Raw genomic sequence first — 20115 nt, forward strand, 5'->3', positions numbered from 1 at the left:
AGCTGCAAGTGGACTGCAAGTGGCCGGGCGGACATGCAAGGCGCCGCCGACGTCTTCGTCGTCTTGGCCGTTCCCCAGTCAAAGGTGGTGTACTGGTGTACTCGAATAGTGGATACTAAGTCCGCCAAGATAGCACACACGTTTGTTTGCAAAGAGGAGCTGGGCAGGTGCCACACCTACCTGGTAGGTGGAACAACTCCGGCTGGGAAATTGATTCCCCGCCTAACGGCAGAGTGAGCCGCCCGCTGATCCCGGTCTACATTCACATCCAAGTCTTCATCGCATCTCTATCAGTCAGCTCATCATCGTCAGCAGCTACCGCACACAGCGTATACAATATATTCCTTCAAGATTGCACCACCTTAGCCTCGTGCTCGGGCGTGGATCTCTACACAAGGCCCATCACTTTTGTTACCCTTTTCGATTTTAAAAATCTATTTTAAATCTGACTAAACAATGTTAAATGCTGTTAAATATTAATAAGCAAACGATGCTTGGAAACCTTTAATAAAGGTTTGCTCTTAAGAAAAACCCTAATATAGTCCTTCTATTAATTCTTAAAACACAATTGCTCAACTGGAGATTCCAATGTCAACGCGAACCCCAAACAATCGATGTGGTGATGAGTACTTGGAAGATTTTTCTCCAAGTGCAGCTGCATCAGATCCTTTGTCCACGTTGCAATTAGAATCTTTGTCGTGTCGCTGGCTTATCGGCGCACACTTTCCGACATTTTCGAGGTGTGTTCGAGCAGCTTTCTTCTGTCTTGCCAGCCCATTCTGGCCCATCTGCGACCATCCCATACCACACCATACCATACCATACCATACCATTCCGATTGCCATTCGCATTTCCCCTCCTGCAAGAGATAAAAAAGAATATGTTGCGGGTATTTTTTGCCATTTCTCTTTCTAGGTTATCGCATTTAACAACTTGTACATGGCTCTTTTTGTCATACTTCATGGACTGCGACTATGAGTTTAGACGGAGTCATATAATAAAGGCGTTCCAAGGCATGCTCGGAAATTGTCCAACGTCTATATTTGGCGTCTATGCTGTGTTCTGTGCTGCCCCGAACCCCAAACCCCGAACCCGGAATACAGAACCCCACCACATCCAGAGATCCCTCCACTCTGCTGACCACAACTTGACCACGGTGCCAGAGTCGGAGCCAAAGACTCTCCTTCGAAATGGGAGTAGAGATGTGTGCCATGTTGACCCGTTTTTATTATGTTAACATGCGGGAGGAGCAGAAGAGCAGTGGAGTCAGGCGGTGGCCAACTGGAACGTTTGACATGTGCACCGAAGCCAATCCAAAAAGCTGTTGAACATGGCCAAAATATTCGCAATGCGGTCAAAGTTGAAAAGGTTCGCGGCAGCTGGTGAGAGTGCATCCAGTTGGCCAGTGGTTGGATGAATGCTTGTTTGTAGATAAACAAATGTAAGCTACTGAATCGGAATCTGGAGTGAGTGGTTGTTTGTACCAGTGGCAATCGCATAGGTAGTTGCAACAAGTTCGGAGTATGTATATAGGTGGCTAGTGTTGAGTTTAGTGAATTAAGCACTTTAAAAAATATCCTGTGCTTAGGATGGTTTTTCATGCTTTTTTGAATAATTTTTTTTTTTTTTGTATGTACATAGCTTCACTAACTAGCTGGTCACACAAGCATCCAACAACTAGCCATTCCCGGATCGTAGCTTTTTTATCTAAACTATAATCTGCAGACGAATGGCAAAGTGGATCATCGTTAGGCCATTAGTTGATTATTAGCAGATCACACATAACTCATCACGAAAAAAGTGGATCAGTTGTCGCCACACTTTCCCCCACTCCGGCAGCAATTAGCCCCCGGATTTGAGAGCCATCTATTCCCCATTCGATTGGACGGACGTGGACGGACGTGGGGCTACCGCAGAGCCTCCTCTCAATCAGCCTCAATCAAAGATTGTCCGATGGACCGATGTACAGCTGCTATAAGCGATCCCCTTAAAAGCGAACAAACAAAATTGCAGCGAAATCGGCGAATAACGCGCGAAACAAATAAATAATTGCCCGCTAAAAAGTCAAACAAATCTTCGGCAAACACCAAAAAGGAGTAACAACAGCCAAATACTGACAATGCCGATTGCTATACTATATATATAGTATAAGCGGCAAACAATATTAACAACCGACCAGCGAACAGCAACACAAACGCCGATCAATCAATCAATCATTTTCACTTCGGATGTCGATGGCTTGAGTTGGATTGAGTTGGATCCAGCCGGCTGCTCTTGCCCTATGGATTTGATATGGCCATAACCCATAAACCAGGGGCCGGCTCTTCCGAGCCATCTTCTGTCTGGTCTGGGCGGCTGTGCAATTAAATAAACGAAAGTTTTTCATTAATTTCGATTGCAGCTAGACGACACTTAGACCAGGGCCTCATCCTCCCCATCCTCCCCATTCTCTCCATGCTCCTCATCCTCACCAGTACCTCCTCTTCCGATCTTCAAACAATTCCAATTCATTAGCCACGCTTTTGGCTGGGCTTTTGGGCCTCTTTGGCGATGGCTGGGAAGCCTGTTTTTGGTGGACCTGGTCTCGGTCTTGATGGTACTCTTGGTCCCAGACCTGATCCGCTCTGGAGTGGGGCGTGCTCTCGTGCTGCTCATAAATGTCTGATGGATGTGACGTGCCTTGATGTATTTCACTTTTCTTCTCCGCTTTTCCTAGACTCCATGCTGGAGTTGTTAAGTGCCTGCACATACTCACGTTCATATATGTATGCTATGTTGCTGCTGCTGTTGCTGTTGCTGGAGCTGCCCAACAGCAACAACAAATAGTTGTTTGTTATTTTTCTAGTTTCAGAAATTTTCACATTACTATAAAGCAAAGAGAGCCAGAGCCCCAAGAGCTAGAGGTGAAAATAGAAAAATTGCTTGGCAAATGAAAAGCGCGAAAAACGCGCGTAGCGAACAAAGCAAACGAGCCGCTTCCCTCCTGCCAGCCAACACATCTATTGGAGGGTTCGGATGGGATGAGGCCATAAGTTGGTAGGAAAACAATGATGGGTCCAGTACACAGTTTCAAAATACGTACCCGATTTCCCAAGTGCACACACGTCTTTAATTAGCAGTTGTTAGCTTCATCAATATCAAGTTGGTGCCGACTTACCTCTTCAACTTGCATTTTTAAAATATTTCAAAAGAGATTCCGATCACTTTAAGTTTATGCATGTCGAAGACTTTAACAATAGCGAGTATCACACGACGATACAAATGTCGGGCAAACTTTATTAATTAGATAGTGGTAGAGGTTTTATCAATTTAATTTTAGATCCAATCCTAACTACCTTGAAACTAATTCCAGAATAAATGTCGGCCCAGAGCATTTTTCATTCGTAGCAACTATTTTCCAATGCTGGCTTTCATTCGGATTCGGTGTTTGCAATTTCATTTGTCGTCTTATCCGTCATAAGCTCTCCATTTCAGCTCAGTTGTTAAGCTAAACATGACACGGGCAGCTCCGAAAAGGGAAAGTATAGTACAAATCGCACTTTCCTAAGCACTTAGGGCTTGCCATTGGCACAATCTACTAGCCAATGCAGTATTGGCCTAAGGATGCAACCCAACCCAGAAACGAGCTCGTCTCGAACCCAGCCCAGTCCATAAAGCATATCTCAAGTTCAATATGATTCACTTTCGCTTTCGTTGCGTTCGAAATTTAATTTCTTCGCTTTGTCTGGGCTAATTTGGATGGGCGCAGTTGCTAAAAATTAATAGCTTTGTGTCGCGGTAAGTACGCGCTTATATCCGCTTGTATTTGCCGGCTGGAGCGACACACATTCTGTATGTCCGTCTGTATATATGTATGCTATATGTGGCGAACAGTCATATCCCAAGCACATGTACTTGAGGTTAGGGGAAAGCTGCCGCCACTGCGTCCGCCACTCGGTGGCCCCCAAGATTGCGATGCAATTAATCATCGGACAAAACGCATTGTTCGCGTTCCCTGGCACTGGCGATGGGATCGGGCGTGGGGATCTGAGTTGGAAGGTGGAAGTCGGACTCCGGGCCTGCCCACTCCTCGGATTCGAGCTGCTGCTCCCGAATACTTAAGTCGGTCATTGGCGCTTGGCCAGTGCGTTTTTTCCGCTTCCTCCATTTCCATCCACTTTAGATGTTCCCTGGTTTTTCCATAGTTTTCTTGACCCAATTTTGCTGTAGGACGAGGGGAATAGAATTTTTATTGCTGCGAATCGTATGCAACAGTTAGGTAATCCGAAAAGAGGCTTAGGATTTTTATTTCAAATTTCTATTACCACTCGTACGTTGCATTATAATTAAGATATCCGGCAATCACTAAAGCAAAAGGATTATCAAACGAAAAATGCTTGAAAATCAGCAGTATAAAAGGATTCCGATTTCCCAAAAAACCGTTTTACACATTAGGTTTGTTTTATGTAGTTTTATTACTATGTTGTCACTGTATAATAAACTTGGTTTGAATGCATGTATATGTATGTTTTAGTTCGATCTTGAATCGTTTTATAAATCAGCTTAGTCATTATTATCTTTATTTAATATAATTAATAATTAAAAATGTGCGAAACTCGCATTTTCGCCTATCAAAAATTACGCCTAATCAAATTTTCGGTTAGTATTGGGGCCTGGATCTGGATCTGGATCTCGGTTGTTGGAACGGGGTTATGTTTTTCATTTTTACAATACAAAAAACAGCTCAAGTTACGCGAGATGATCTACGATCTGACTGGTTATATCTCTCTCGGTTTCTGTCTATACGAGTATATAGTCCATTTTAAACCATGTCGTTTTATTATTTTGCTTTAGAACACATTGTAGTTTGCAGTTCGTGTAAGTTAAAAATTCGGTTAAAAAATCGAAATCAAAAATTGTCTCACTAAACTCAGTAAACTTAGACAACTATTTTTAAAGATTTCTTCCATCCCCTTCGACGGGGAGAAAATGCTTCGATTTGGGATACCAGAGATGTTGACGTTCACTAAGGCTAGTAATCAATTTGCTTTGGATGTCCCTAACCGATTTCTAAGTCTTTGCTTTAGATTTCTAGCTGGTTCCCCCTATGCGGCCAGACTTGCCTAACGAGTCTGTCAGAAGGGTTCGTGTGTTCTAGGGCTCTTGGGCTGGTTGAAGTCGATTCTCGGGTTGTATGTCTAGTAAGCCATGCTTAGGGGTTCTATATTTTGTCTATGTATTGCTTGATCGATCTGAGATTGATATTGGCTAGCCTAGATGTCAGCCGCTTGGTGTCAGCTTGGTGAGCAGAAAGCAAGGACTCCAAGCTGTTCCAGGATATAAAGTTTGGTTCAATCGGAGCTAACTGATATCTCTCCTCGGCTTAGGCTGGCTTAAGCTAGTTAGTTCGTTCCTAGTCATGACTTTGAACCATCACAAGTCCAAGACTCCAACCGAAATATCCCAACTGGCTGGCTGTTAGCTGCTGTCGGTCCTCCTCGAGTTCCACCTAACTTCGCCGCTTCTTTGGCATTTCTATATCGTTTCTATATCGCTTCGTTTTCGATTTACTGTTTGCTGTTTATTGTGTTCATCGATTGATAAGTTTTGTTTAACATTTAGAAGAGAGATTATGCTTTCAATTTCTTTGTTTTCAGTTGAAATGCCCGAACTTGATTTTATTTAATAATTTTTATTTACAATATTTATTTTGTTTTCTTTACGAAATATAAAATAACCTTTTTGTTTCGTTTTATTCTTGATTTTTGTTTTTATTGCGCATATAAAAATATCAAAAATTCTTTATTTTCTTTTAGGTTTTTTTTCTGTTTATATAATTTTTAATCTTCCTTTTGGAACTATTTGTAAGTCTGTTGAGGTTGATTTATATATTTTTTTTGTTTTTTATTGACTTGCTCTAAGTATACAAAACTTGTTATGAACTTTTCAATGCCAAAAATGAAATGACAAAGATACATTTTTTCTTGTATCAAAGGTTAAACCTTTTCTGTGGCCTCAAATGGTGACTTCCATTTTCCACCCGACAGTTTTTTTTTTTTTTGCATTTACTCATTTAAAAGTTTTTGCTTTTTATAAATATTTACAAATATATATTTTCCGTAAAAAATTATAATAAAAATGGCGTCAATTGTAATAATTTTGCTGTTGCCGTTATTGTTTCGAAATATGTTTATGCCTGAATATAACTTTTAGTTGTTTGCTAATTATTGGCGCCTATAAACTGCATTGATGTACGTTTCCCTCGTTTATTAACTATTAGTTTGTTTGTTTCTGTTGTTGTAGTTTTGCATAAAGCACAGCACATTAGAGGCAATTTTAACATTATATATAACTTGTAATTGTTTCTGTTTCTTTTTTGCTTCTTTGGAGTATAAATAATGTATATATACGAGTGTTGCATGTGGGGGCGGTGTTGAATATGTGTATTTCGATTTGTTGCTGTCCAGTTAACTAAACTTCATGTTCGCTATATGCTAAGTGGCTGTGTGAGTGCTGTCTGCGTGAATAATCTGTATAATCAATCAGCTTAAGCGTGCCCCAGACGATGCGATCCTATGATGCATGCCTTATCCTACCACTAGAATGCACCGCTCTGAGTCGCTTGGTTAAATGTTTTACTTGCGTTTAAAATTAACTAATCACTTCAAGCGCAATGCCCCAAGTGTTATATTTAGTTGTATATATAATTATGTATATATATTTATATATATATATATGTGTATAATCATATGTAGTAAATTATTTTCCTCGGCTTCTGCTGCTGCCCTTTCTTTCAACGTTCCCTTTCTCGTTATACAAAAATAAGTTACTATCAATTCAATTCTCTTATTATTGGTGTATATAAACTAGCAAGAAAACCCTTTGCTTGCCTTCGTTATCATGGTATAATTAATATTTAATATATTTCTTGCTGTTGTTTTCTTTTGCCCATTTCTATGTGTTATAGGTATAGTATAGTAATAGGTGATGAAGCAGAACATGATGTGTGCTTGTAGAAGTTTGTAAACTTGTTCTATTGCATCGATGCGAGACTTGTGGAAGTACTAATGTGCGACGAGGTGCCCAACGTGGAGGCCATGTCTCCTTGGTAGCTGAACTGTGGTGGGGAAACCAAAAAAATCGGATGAGCATACAGATCCCCGCTTTAAATGTTGCCAACTATCTCTTACCTGCGGGAAAAGCGGTTCTTCGGCTATGGAACCCAACGGTCCAGTAGGATCCGGCGGCGTTAACTCCACACTCTCTCCCGTAAACTCATTGTCGAAGTACCTTGTGTCCGTATCGGATGCGACCTGAGGCTTGAAAGGCGGCGGTATCTACGGTATGCGTTTTAAATTCGGTTAGTACATATATATAGATAGGTAAGCGTTTACTGTTCCCTACTTTTTTTAGCAGTAGATCTGTCCAGTTAATACTCGCAAAAAAGGGATGTGCTTGTATTTCCTTGACATCATCCTTTCCACCTCCCAAACGCTCCTTGGGATCCTTAGCTAGGAGACCAGCTAGCAGATTTTTCGCCTCATCTGTGATATTGCGCGGGAATTTCACCTCCTCCACCAAAATCAATGTAAAGAGCACATCATGATCACGATTGTAAAACGGAAGACGACCACAGATCTGAAAAAAAATTATATTTCTGTTAAATACTAGTTGATAGAATTTACAGATGCAACGGACTCACCATCTCGTACATAACCACGCCAGTGCCCCACCAGTCCACCGCTTGGCCATAATCATTGTCATCTAATACTTCCGGAGCTAGGTATTCCGGTGTACCGCAGAAGGTTTTCGTTGTGCGGCCGTAGGTGATGTCCTCCTTGCACAGACCGAAGTCTGCGACCTTGATGTGGCCATCTTTGTCCAGCAAAAGATTTTCCAGCTTCAAGTCGCGATAAATGATGCCCTGCGAGTGCAGATAGCCCAGAGCACAAATGATCTCTGCTCCATAAAAGCGGGTTCGATCCTCTGTAAATATACGTTCGTGGCTTAAATGCCAGAAGAGCTCGCCACCGTTCACGTACTGCATCACGAAACAGAGGCGGTCGTTGGTTTGAAACGAATATTTGAGTGACTGCAGAATAGGAAAGACATATTTTAGATGGTTTACGTACGTTATATATGTATTACTAGCAATACTTACAATGAGGAACGGATGATTTGTTGACTTGAGCACACGACTCTCCGTCAGGGTGTGGGCCACCTCGTCCTTTTGAATAATGACCTCCTTTTTAAGAATTTTGATCGCGTACAGCTTGGCGGTTGCCTTCTCGCGACACAGAATAACCTTACCAAAGGTGCCCTTGCCAAGCACCTTGAGGAACTCAAAATTCTCCAAAGTCTACAAGGAGATAAGGTGGAGTCAGATCGATCACGCCCTTGGCCAATGACTGACCAGTTGTCAGTGGTACTTACCACTTTCTTAACGCCGCTGCTATTACAAGTCGTTCCCTGTACGGAAAACTGCTCGGAAAGCTCGTCCTCGGCAATGTCGGCGAAGTCCACGTTCTCCATGTCCACGTCTCTCATGTCTGCCTGAGCAGATGGCGTCATAGCCACCTCACCCACATCAATGAGCCGGCTGGATACGTTGCGAATGGCCTCCGTCCACTGCTGGCGCTCCAATTCCGATTCGACGGCGAATGTCCTCTCGATTACCGTGGTCCATTGCAGGCCGCGGATGATGAAGGTGTATGGCTTTGGCCGATCGACGGTCATGATCTGGCAGCCGCGCACCGTAAAGTTATTGAGCACGGATTCCGATGTCGTACTGGCACTATCTGCCGGCTTGCTGCGGTAGCCCATCAGTTTCCCATCGGAGTGGAGCACGAAGTAGCGCTGGCGCCAGGTCTTTATGTGCTCGCCCCTTTTCGACAGCCACCCCTCCTTTACGACCTGTACCGGTGGCGCACGCACCGATGTAACGCTGGGCGAGCTGAGGTCGAAAGTTGTGTTTACTGACATGGTTCCGGATTCGTCTGTAAGGGCTGAGGAGGTCCTGCCTGGCCAGGATTGCTGCCAGCTAAATTTCTCTGCACTGCCGCTGGTGTGGCTGTTATTTGGATGGGTGGATTTGCTGTAGATGATGTTAATGCTGCTGCTCCCTGTGGTGCTGGGCGATTCCGGGATCCTAGAGGCAGATCCTGGCGCTGGGGCGCTGGCAACCACAGTCGATCGCCGCTGATGGGCAAACGGTAGGAAATTCGTGTTGAGGCTGTTTCACAAACCCTAGGGACAAGCGAATGAAGAACCTGTAAGAGGAGAACAGTGAATCCTTTATATTCATGTTGAGTGTGTCATACTTAAACTAAGAATGCGATTAACTTGCACTAAAAGGAAAAAAGAAAGAAGAAACTGGCTTTAGCAGAGGGGGTATATCTAATAAAATGGTTACCTTCAGGGGGTCAACATGTAGATAATGCCTTTTCCGTAGACTGTGGGCATAAGCTAATCCAAGTGGACAAATAAAGTTCCCAAATGAGCTATCTTTCAGAAAAGGGAAAACAGCAAGTAAAAGGGTGCCAAGTTTATCCAGATATGTACTTCCCACAATATCGCCTACCTCACGCTGATAGTAAACAATTGTTATTGTCATTTTGCATGTTTATGACAAATGCAGTTGGCGCTTGCGTCAGCAGCTGGTGCAAAACATTTGCGGCATTTTCGCCGCCAGAAAGGGATTGAATCGAATTGAATTGAGGACTGTGATTGTGATTGTATCGAATTGGATGGGTCGGTATGGTGTGGTATGCTATGGGATGGTATGGTATGGGATTGGATTCTTAGTCACTGGCACATGCAGATGTAGGCGCCATCGTCGCCTTGTTGTTGCTGGCACTTTCGGCTTCAAACGAAATTCCCCGCCATGTTACGCAGCGCCACAGCGATACGAGTGAAAATTGTTCGCGATTGCATTTAGCGCGAAATTAAATCAAAACAAGTCGACGGCGGCGACTGTTCATGAACTTATGTATATGCATATATACATACATATACATATGTACATATATAGGGGACTCGCAGGCGGCACTCGCACTCGTACTCGCACTAACACTCGCACAGCTGCAAAAGCAAAAGCATATTCATTTACAATTTGCGAAAATGTCAACGACGGATGGCCGCCGGCTGTACAAATTTCGCTATCTATCTAAAACTGTAAACAAATGTACATAAAATAAAAATCGACAAAATACACACAAGCACACATTAGCGGACGAGCGCTCGCACACCGAGGCAGTCACACAGACAGGGCTGCATTGCAAAGTGCGAGTGAGGCCAGACTGTGGGTGCGAGGGGGAGGGAGACAGACAGTACGCGTGTCTGCCACAAAGGTGTATGAGTGTGAGTGTGTGCGCGATTGTCTGGCCGTGTGTGTGTGAGTGTCTGGCCGTGTGGGTGTGAGTGACTGAGTGAGTGAGCCACCGAGTCTGTGAGTGTGTGTGGGCAGCGGCGACCTAGCAGCGCAACATGTCAAATCACTTCGTGGAAATGGAAATTGTGGAAATGCTGGTGGAAAAACTGACAAGAACCCACCTAGTTTTGTAAAATAACGCAACTTTAGCTTTCCCTACTGCACTGCGGTTTGTTTTTCTGCTCGTTTTGGTTTTTTTCCTTTTGATGGTGACGGCAGCGACAACGTCACGGGCCTTCTTATTATTGTGCGTGTGTTGTTGCTGCTGCTTACTATTGTTGTTGCTGCTGCTGCTGCAGTAGTTGTTGTTGTGTTAAGGTGCCAGACACCAGAGGACGGAACGAAGCACACACACAATCTTGCACTCGCGCACTGGAAGTCGATTTCCGCCACCCGGGCGTTTTCACTCGTTTTTTTTTTCCTTCCAACGCTACGTTGCAACAATTACAAATGCTTAAAAACGTAGTTTTCATAAACAGAAGCACGCACACAGGCAAAGTAAATTTTCCAAGTACCGTTTAGTTTTTACGCTTCACTTTTTTTCGATTACTGGCTCGATAACTGATTCGAGACGCGTTGCCACCAGTTTTAGCTAGAGTTAGACGATAGTCATAGAGATGCCAGATGAGCACCCTAATTTAGATCTGTACAACGCGCAAATATCGCTTAAATATAATACTAATGCTTAAAAAATTACTTTTTCTGCAGTATTGTGGTTAACATAAACTTTAATAGTCTTACTGTCTGGGCAAATGCTTTACCAACTATTTCCTTTCAAATAATTCTAACATATGCAGTGCATACATAATAATAATATTGGACTATTATTTTACGTCTATTCAAAAACATCCCAAGCTATGCAATGTAAACTCGAAACTTTTTTTTAGCATTTACGATTATTATTTTAACTTTTAAAAATATTCTTGATCTATAAGTTTGGCAGTCCAACTTATCATTCCACTATGGTTCCAGTCTGCACTAAAAAGAGGTTCGAAACTCTGATAAGTATGACCATCTTTAAGTGGGTGGAAAAAGTCGTCTCGCTTTCCCATTTACGCTGACGTGTTTTGATTTATTCCTCTTCGGGCACACTAGCTCAGATTTGTTTATGCAGAACGCGAAGTCTCCTTAGAGCCGAAAAAATAGAAAACGAGAAGCGAATAAAGTGCCCCATTGGCACAAAACGAGGTAAATAACATGCAATCCAATCGGAAGGGAGAACATCGCCTGCCACCCCCAAATAAACAAAATAAGGCTCCAGTGCTTCTGTGTGTGCGTGAGTGCCTCCCAGTATGTGTGTGTTATCAAAAAAGGCGTAAAAAAGTGCAAAAACAAAGGTGTTATTGACTCTCAACTTTCTTTTTCTGCCTTTCGTGTGTATCACTGTGGGCTGTGGCCGAATAAGAGCGTTCGCCGAATATGAGCAATTGGAATAGCATGAACATAAGTAATGAGGCAGAATCGAGTGCATTCAATTAGTTGGAGAAATGGAAAATTGGAAGAGATGGTGTAGTGAGAAGAGAAGAGTGCAGTCTGAGGCAATCAATACTAACGCAGCCACCAGCCTTTGTGTGTGTGTGACCGTGTGAAAACAAAACAAATGTATGCTAGCTGTGGAAAAGAAAGCGCATAATTGAATAATAAATAATAACAGAAACAGGGCAAATGGCAACGACTCAATGACAAAAGCAAAGCCGCCACCGCAGCACAAGAAGTGTGGCTGCAAAAGTGAAGAAATATGCCATTGTTTATGTGATTTGCAAATGTGCACATTTACACACACACACGGCTGCAAGATAACGGTTGTTGTGCGGGCGGGTGCATTGCTCGATAGGGCTGTGCATTTGTAAGAGCGAGACAGCAACACGAAGAGAACAGGACTGAGTAGTACAGGGGCGGATCGAGGGGACCTTAAGTGGAGATTGTGCACCTCTTAAATGTTTTCGTAAAATCAAATAAAAATAAAACATTTTAATACGAATTATAATTCTGATCTTTAAAACAGAAATTCCAATTTCAAGTTTAGAAATAAAAGGTATCAATGGAATATAAGAACAAAATTCCATTATTACAAAAACAGCACCCGCAAATTTATCTATGTTGATCCGCCCCTGGATAGAGCGCAATAGAGAGAACAGTGCAAATCGAATTAGTCCAGACTTTTGGTCACGCCCTTGAACTTCGCATTAACCATTAACCCCACTCCACAGCTAGCACCTAAGAACCCCACACACCACACAAGATGTTCAACTTTATGAAGAAGAGCGCCGGGGATGAGGACAAGGAGCGTCGCAAGCGCGAAAAGAAGCTGCGCAAAGAGGCTAAGGGCACCTCTGGTGGCCCGGGAATGGGAGGCGTGACAGGCGTCACCGGCAGCATGAGCACCGACGAGCTACTCCGCCTGGATGAGGTGCGGCGATCACTTAAAATCCGCGGGCGACGCAAGGAAAAGGAAAAGCTGCCCAGCGGAATTACGGCGGACTATAGCGCAGACTTCTTTGCCGCCCTCAATGCAGACGCAAACGGTGGAAGCAACGGGGGAGCAGTGGGAGCTGCAGATCCCGAACAGGATCGTGGCAATGAGGAGATTGTAGCATCTGTGATGACGCACATCGAGAGCCGAGCGTCCAACGGCGCCGGCGTGAGTGTCAACTACAGCGAGGTCACACATTCTCTTCTCTCAGGAGGGCTAAAGGTGAGGTCTTTGTCGTTTTCTTATTTAAAAATCGTATTAAATGAATTTGTATCCACATTCCAGAATCGCTTTCTTCCACCTATACCCCCAAAACCTCCCAAACGTGGCATTCTGAAAGGCTCCCGCAGCAATATGACCAATGTGCATGAGGAGATCAGCTTTGCGGGCAGCGCCGGAGGAGCAGGTGGCACGCCAGAGATGCTATTGCGCAACACCTTCCAGAATGAATCACTTTACGAGGGCGCTGCCAGGGGAGCGGGTTCGATAGGCTCAAACTCCAGTCAGCATGGAACCTCGTTTACTTCCGTGGAGAGCCTGCGCAGCGATGGTGAACAGACGGGAGGTCAGCAACGGGCCATGACCCTGCCGGCCAACGCCCGCTATGGAGTTTTACCCCAGGGCAACAGTCAAGGATCGCACCTCCATGTGCTCACCTCGCCGTCGCCCAGCGCCGACAGTCTCACAGATACCACAAACTCCTCTTTCGCCACACCCCCATTTTCGCTGAGTCCCGTAGGCGAGTCCCAGGGCATCGACCGTTGGGCCCGCGTTCATGCCTTCGAAGATGTGGAGCTGCCGCTTCCGCCGGTGCAGCTGGTAAAACTTCCGCCACCAAGGCAGCTGGTGATCAGGCGACAAAAGTCGCCGCGCCAGGACTTCGGCTTTAGCCTGCGCAAGGCCATCTGCTTGGACAGAACAGAATCCCTGACTTCGCCCATTTTCAGGCCGGTTATATTCGCCGAGCCAGGTGCTGGGGGCGGAGCAACGGGTCTGCTGCCCGGCGATCGCCTAATCAAGGTCAACGGCACGCCGGTCGGCGAATTGTCGCGCGAGATCATCATTGAGATGATACGGAACAGCGGCGAGGCTGTCACCGTGGAGGTATGTAGTTCTTAGAATTCCCTAATTCCTTTCATGTGCATACGCTAAAGTAAGAACCAAAATATGATAAGAAAGATACGATAAGAGCACCTTTCATAAGGTGTTCTAATTTTATGGTTCACAGAGGTAAATACCTGACAACTTATTTACAGTTTTGCATGAATGGTTAAAATATGATTATGTTTATTTCGTTATAAGCAATCCGTCTACCTTTGGACTGTATAAAATTCGTAATTTGAATATTAAAATATTAACCTTTATTTCAAACTAATATCTTCGAATCCATTGCCACCCATCTAGGTCCAACCAGTCGCTGAGTTGGTGGAGCTGAGCAAGCGATGCATGGCACCCAGCACAGCCACCGTGGAGGAGATCGATCATTCCATTACCAACGGCAACTGCAACACCCTGCGACGCAGTGCCAGCAAGCGCTTCAAGCGTCAGGTGAGTCGAGTTTGCATCCATTAGTGGCTCTTGCTTACACACGTGATTGATGGAGCAGGCAGCTCGTCATCGCAGCACTGCAATGAACCAAACCTCGAAGCTTTGGTTGCATAACAACATTATCCATTAGAATGCACCGGACTGCGATCAATTATGAGCAGCTTAGAGGCATCTTAGGAATTCATAACGATCTCGAAAATGATGTTCTAAACTGACAATGCGCTTCTTAAATTACAAAATCGGTTTCTTTATTAACTATAGGAATCATAGTGATGACTGTTCTGGTAGTCCCGTCAGGCGTTTCCTGTTTTGGGTTTACTTTTCATTTGCAAATATTCCCCTATTTGCTTAGAAGCTTTTCTCATATGACTCAATGCCAGTTGTGCGCGGAATGTGTGGAGTTAGTTGTCTAGTTATTTATTAAATTTATATGTGACAGATGTCTTGTGGCTAAAAAATAACCAAATGAAAAGTTTTTCTTTGCAAAGTCATCTGTATGTGGAAAGTTCAATGTTACCACTGTTAAAAATTCTTACTGATAGGATATTTATTTAAGAATCGCTAGGAGAGCATTTCGTAACCGCATACTTCCTTGCCCAGCTGGTAGATTGCAATTCCTATTGACTTGTTGACTATGCTAGAAACGTGTTTGACATTTTCTCGCCGTGTTTAACTGGCTCAAATATTGTGAAATATGGTCGTAAGCCCGGGCTAGCCAGCGATCTATTCACCTATGTGTGTATCTATCTATCTATCCACCTATCCAGTATGGCCTGGCCCTTTCTATAAATATGCACGTGTTGTTGGTGGAGCAACTTGGGTGGGGTGGTGCTATAAGGCGTTGACATATCTCATCGCCTTTTTCGCTTCCATTGAAGAAGACGAAAATAAAACCGCACCGATTTGGCAACACTGGAAAAACTCGAACTGCATTTGGCATGGACTTTATGCATTTTTGCATTCGGCCAAGCAATGCAACAGCAGCACACGTCGAAGAGTCCAAGAGACGACGATCCGTGGATTTTCACGATCCGTGAGTTTGCCTCTAGCCAAAACAGCGCTGCCAGCGCCGACTGCGACAGAGGCAGCGACGTCGGCGGTGACTGCAGCTGTGTGTGCATTTCTACACCCACTTGAAGCTGCATACACAAATAGCAGGCAAAGCCACAACAAAACATGAAACAACTCCATGGAGTTTAGGTCCCGACTATCAGATACCGCTTTATTTATTCTGTTAAAGTATTTGTATTTATTTTTTAATTTATATTCGTACGAAAACCGCCTAATATTACTTAACTCGTAAAAAGTCCGGTTTTGGAAAATAAGTACAAACATAATACATTTAAGAGGGGGTTTGTGATAACAAAATTAACGCGTTATAAAAATTTTAAAAGTTACTACATCCAGGATTTTTTTTTGAAATTTTTTTCTCATGAGTGGAAAGATAATATGCTAGAATTGTTTTACATGGTTATTCATGGTTTGTTCCTCGCTAAGTAACTAGTATTCGACAGTCAACTTCAATGATATATACATACATATGTACAAATAAGTACTCAGTGAGGTGGTTGTAAAACTGTTTTTCGTGGCTGGAAAGTAGTGTCGAGTTCCTAGTCTAGTACCAGTATGCTCTGGGCCTCCCCAACTACCGGGTATCCCATGGGCAGAGGCTGAGGCAGCGGCATCGTTGTCGACGCAGTGTGTTTTCGTCTGTGCTTCTTTTTTTGTTTTTGGATTTGTTTTTGTTTGCGTCTCGCGGCTTGTTGTTGTCGGGCGGTTCGCAGTCGCTGCGCTTGGAGCTGGGCCGTCAGTATGCTGAAAACTTTGCCAAGGTTCGGTACGGAAATCGAAGTCGAGGAAAGACTGCGCGACGCCCACGGCGAACTCCGATGTTGTTACCAGTTGTAGTGCCTGCTGACTAGCGGAGTGGATTTTGGTGTTTTGTGCGCCATGACGATTACGATTCTGGCTGTCATTCGGTCTGGACTGGCTTTAATTCATAACTCGCTGGCGTCGTCGTTGTCGTCGTCGTGTTCGTGACTTGAGTCTTGCAGTGCAATCTATCAATCAGTCCGGGTTGGTTCGGTACGGTCCATCGATCGATCGATCGATGATTGGCCGTTTTCAGGCGCGCAATTGTCTAATGTCAAAGCGCTAAGTGCTCCAGCCACATAAAGCTAACAGTTCCAAGGTTCCGCGGGCGCTCCAGTTACCTAATCGTCGCCTACTTCCCGCTCCGCTTCAGACTCTGGCTATTGTGTATCTTCGCATCAGTATCTATATCTGTTTCTCTATATCTGTTTGCTGTTTGCTAATCCGCTCTGGTCATGCTCCGCAAGCTGGCCATGACAATTGTGTGTGCCCAGTGATCGCATAACAGCCATGTTCCTCAAGACTAAAAGCTTCGAACAGTCGCTGCGCGGCGGTATCGTGCCGGCTGTGCCAGCGGCTCCAGGATCGGGTCTAAATCCCAATTTCCATAAGGGTTGCACGGGCAAGGCGCATGCCTGCGGCACCAACAAATCCCATCGAGCCGCAGGATCGGCGACTGCAGTCTCTGGCGGATCCAGGGCTGGCAGACATACGCCCAAGGCTCAGCGAAAGAATAGCATCAGCTCGGAGACGATCAGCGAAAGTGGCTCGGAGAACTCCAACAGCTGGCCATCCTCCTCATCGGCAGCTGTTCCAGCTACCGTCCCGCCTCCGAAACCTCCGCGTCTGGCGGCCACTAAAGCTAAGGAAGCCGCTGCCATCGCTTGTTCTCCCGTACAGACTCCGTCTACACCAACCTTCGAGCGCTCCACAAAACGCTCGCTCAGCTTCAGGAGCAGCAACAGCAAGACCACGGAGGCCAAGGTTGCTCCGGTAGCAAGTCCTTCAATCCGTCCTCCGTGGAATATTTCCGCCGCCGCTGCATCAAAGTACGCCGCTGCAGCCGCCACTGCTCCACAGTCGCCCAATCCTAGCACGAGGAGTTCGTTCCGACGACGGCGTGATGCCCAGAACGCTGGTCTCCAGTGGCCAGCCATTTTGGCCAGTTCCCTGGCCGCCAGCTATAAAAACTACGATGCAATTGTAAAGCAAAAGGTGCGCATAATAACATCACAGGTGTGCCAAAGGTCTTATTGTCGTTAGAAGTTCAGCTCAAAACCTCTAAACTATAGCTTCTCATACTTTCTGATATAAATCTAAATCTCTATTAACTACAGATTACTGAAAATAGCAATGAAGTGGTAATTTTGCATTTAAATAACCTAAACCTCATAACTTACCTCTAGGAGCACGGAAAAGGGGCACAAGAAATACATTTGTATGTATATCCCATGAAAACTTTCTAGTACTTCTCTCCGAAATCGATGGGTGCAATAAAAAAAAACCAATGGACAAGCCGACGAATGAACAAAAGACGAAATCGATCGATAGATCGCCGAACCATATCCCAATGTACGATTTAGTTGTTAGACCTTTTATTATTATGCTCGGACGATGCGTGGGCTGTGGAGTCCCAACTCATAATTTACGGCATGGTACGGTCGTCGTCTTGTCGCTGCATTTATGGTGGTATAACTTTATGGCTCAATACGCCTGAGAAGCCGACAAGCGGAAGTGTTCATTTAGGTTCGAGCTAGCTTCGCTGCGTGGCCGCCTCTTCAAAGTTCTGTTGGAACTGGAATCGGGTTGCATAATTCAGTTAAAGATACATAGATGGATATGCAATCCGGACGGTAGCTTTTTGTAAGGCGCATCCATCTATCCACGCTCTTATCCTATCCGCTATCCATGTTAATTAGCCAGGTCTCATGTCTCTGTGTGCTAGCTCCGCCTCTTCTCCGTCTAATTTGTGTGCTCACCATCATCAACAGCTGCGGGTTCGTTGACTTCGCCGTGTAGTGGAGTGGAGTGCAGCATTGATTGACAGTGGACATGCGCCCGGGGAACTATTTTGTTTATCTTAATATTCCTCCAAACAAGTTCCAACCGATTGATGTGTGTATGCGAGCTGCAAACTGAACTAGGCGGTCAACTTATGCCCCAGTTGAATACCAAGAGGGTCAAATGAATCAAATCCTTTTAATAAATTACTATCAACAAAAATTTCGCCATATCCAAAGTCATTTTTAAATATTCACTGAACTGAAATAGTCTATTTTAGAAACTTTCCTTCGGCAAAAGAGTTTCTGAAGTCATTCTTAAAAGAAATGCTTTAATTAAACGAAACGTCTATAACCAGTCGTTTTGAAACTGTTGAAAAGCCATAAAAATAAAGCGACTAAGAGCCTAATGAAAGACTACACTAGATTTTCTGTTCGTTCCGGCTTTCTCAACATCCACAAAATTAATTAGTTCCCCGCGCACACTCTTCCGAAACGTGCCTTTAATTGAGGGCTATTGAACCTTGCACAATATTTTCATAATTCGGGAGAAGATCTATCTTAAGGATAGCGCGAGGAGGGAGATCTTAGTGAGCTGGCTGCTTGGGAGGCTGCGGCTAAATGCCATTTATAGCCACAAATGTGAACTGACGCTGGCGACGACGTTGGTGGGTTGCATAATGGCGCATCCGCGTCGTCGTCGGTTTGGCTGTCTAGCCCAATAGCATTTGGCGCGTCTAGGCGGCTAATTAGGATTTAGAAACACCATCAAATTTAGAAATGCACCCGAAATAAACTGAACGCAACTCTGCAGGCTGCTGGCCTGCGGCGGTGGAGTAGGGATAATATATGGAATAAATGCGTGAAAATGTGCCCCGATCCACGCCGATCCGAAAATAAACTCAATGTACCCCGCACTCAATACCCGCACACCGCCGAACTACTGCTTCAGTTGAAGTTGCGCCGACAAAATGTTGACCCCAATTTAACTTAATTTTCGTTTCTGCTTTGTTTGTTTTCCATCTTTTCGCAGAGCCGCCATGAGAATGGCAATGGCGGAGGAGAAGAGGAAGGAGCCCAAGGAGTGGTCCACGATCTGGAGGCGGATGTTGCGGATGCCAGTCAGCCGGAGCGCGTTTGGCTGGTGCACCGCGGTGGCTTCACTTCTGCCATCCGTCTGCCGACTGCGTCTTCTGGCCGGGATGAGGAGCACAAGCTTAGCCTGCGTCTTCTGCATAATGGGGAGCAGTTGACCGTCGACGAGGACGATGTGGAGAAGCAGAACAGCCCTGCCCTGGATCTTGTCGAGGACATCTGTGAGCTGAAGTATCTGAACGAGGCGTCTGTGCTCCACTGCCTCCGTCAGCGATACGCCAGCAATCTCATCCACACCAAGGCGGGGCCCACGCTGCTCGTGGTCAATCCCATGGCACCGCTGTCCCTGTACTCCGAGAAGGTAGCTACCAACTGGTTACTGGCCCGAGCTGGTTATTTATCGGCTGCTGTCTTTCGTTCGTAGGTTGTCTCCATGTTCCGCGGCTGCAAGACGGAGGATATGCCGCCCCACGTCTATTCACTGGCCCAGACCGCCTACAGGAGCCTGGTCGAGACGCGGCGCGACCAGAGCTTGATATTCATGGGCCGATCTGGTTCTGGCAAATCCACTAGCTTCAAGCATGCACTCAACTACCTCGCGTTGGCAGCTGGTATGCGTTTCCACCGTCTTATTGTCGTGGCTGCTCCTACTCGCACTCGAGTTGCAGTTGCATTTGTTGTTTGTTTTCCTTTTGGCCGTAGGCTGCGGCCTGCTGGCT

The 20115-nt window shown here is 45.0% G+C and overlaps 2 protein-coding genes across 10 annotated transcripts in view; one reads left to right on the plus strand and one right to left on the minus strand.

Moving 5' to 3' along the window:
- Positions 1 to 4435: 4435 nt before the first annotated feature.
- LOC6537089 (RAC serine/threonine-protein kinase) lies at positions 4436 to 10957 on the minus strand. 3 transcript variants are annotated; one of them, XM_015192616.3, is made up of 7 exons: positions 10682 to 10957; positions 8413 to 9248; positions 8141 to 8338; positions 7682 to 8071; positions 7384 to 7617; positions 7170 to 7316; positions 4436 to 7096 (listed from the first exon to the last, which is right to left on the minus strand). In XM_015192616.3, the coding sequence occupies exons 2-7, from the start codon at positions 8959 to 8961 to the stop codon at positions 7013 to 7015; spliced, it is 1602 nt and encodes a 533-aa protein (XP_015048102.1). In that variant the 5' UTR covers positions 8962 to 9248; positions 10682 to 10957; the 3' UTR covers positions 4436 to 7012. The 3 variants fall into 3 exon arrangements, with proteins under 3 accessions (XP_015048102.1, XP_015048101.1, XP_002097650.2); XM_015192615.3 differs by having other exon boundaries at positions 10531 to 10957; XM_002097614.4 differs by lacking the exon at positions 10682 to 10957 and adding an exon at positions 9392 to 9462.
- Positions 10958 to 11443: 486 nt separating this feature from the next.
- LOC6537090 (unconventional myosin-XVIIIa) overlaps positions 11444 to 20115 on the plus strand; it is a 30767-nt gene continuing 22095 nt past the window's right edge. For 4 of the 7 annotated variants that reach the window (XM_002097615.4, XM_015192621.2, XM_015192623.2 and 1 more), the window contains exons 1-6: positions 11444 to 11596; positions 12619 to 13103; positions 13167 to 13985; positions 14286 to 14429; positions 19335 to 19757; positions 19821 to 20007. In XM_002097615.4, the coding sequence (XP_002097651.2) occupies positions 12651 to 13103; positions 13167 to 13985; positions 14286 to 14429; positions 19335 to 19757; positions 19821 to 20007 (2026 nt within the window). In that variant the 5' untranslated portion in view covers positions 11444 to 11596; positions 12619 to 12650. Of the gene's footprint in view, positions 11597 to 12618; positions 13104 to 13166; positions 13986 to 14023; positions 14430 to 16386; positions 17517 to 19334; positions 19758 to 19820; positions 20008 to 20115 lie in introns of those variants that run through there. The other 3 variants (XM_039375873.2, XM_015192622.2, XM_015192617.2) reach the window with 3 other exon arrangements.

Source organism: Drosophila yakuba, chromosome 3R (assembly GCF_016746365.2).
Source record: "Drosophila yakuba strain Tai18E2 chromosome 3R, Prin_Dyak_Tai18E2_2.1, whole genome shotgun sequence".
Classification (NCBI taxonomy): domain Eukaryota; kingdom Metazoa; phylum Arthropoda; class Insecta; order Diptera; family Drosophilidae; genus Drosophila; species Drosophila yakuba.

What these genes read in the sequence shown, in the direction of transcription:
- LOC6537089 (XM_015192616.3), bottom strand. Translation starts at nt 8,961, where the DNA reads ATGTCAGTAAACACAACTTTCGACCTCAGCTCGCCCAGCGTTACATCG. An exon ending in GCAGCGGCGTTAAGAAAGTG is followed by an intron (nt 8,339 to 8,412) that starts GTAAGTACCACT and finishes ATCTCCTTGTAG; the next exon opens with ACTTTGGAGAATTTTGAGTT. An exon ending in GCGTGGTTATGTACGAGATG is followed by an intron (nt 7,618 to 7,681) that starts GTGAGTCCGTTG and finishes ATTTTTTTTCAG; the next exon opens with ATCTGTGGTCGTCTTCCGTT.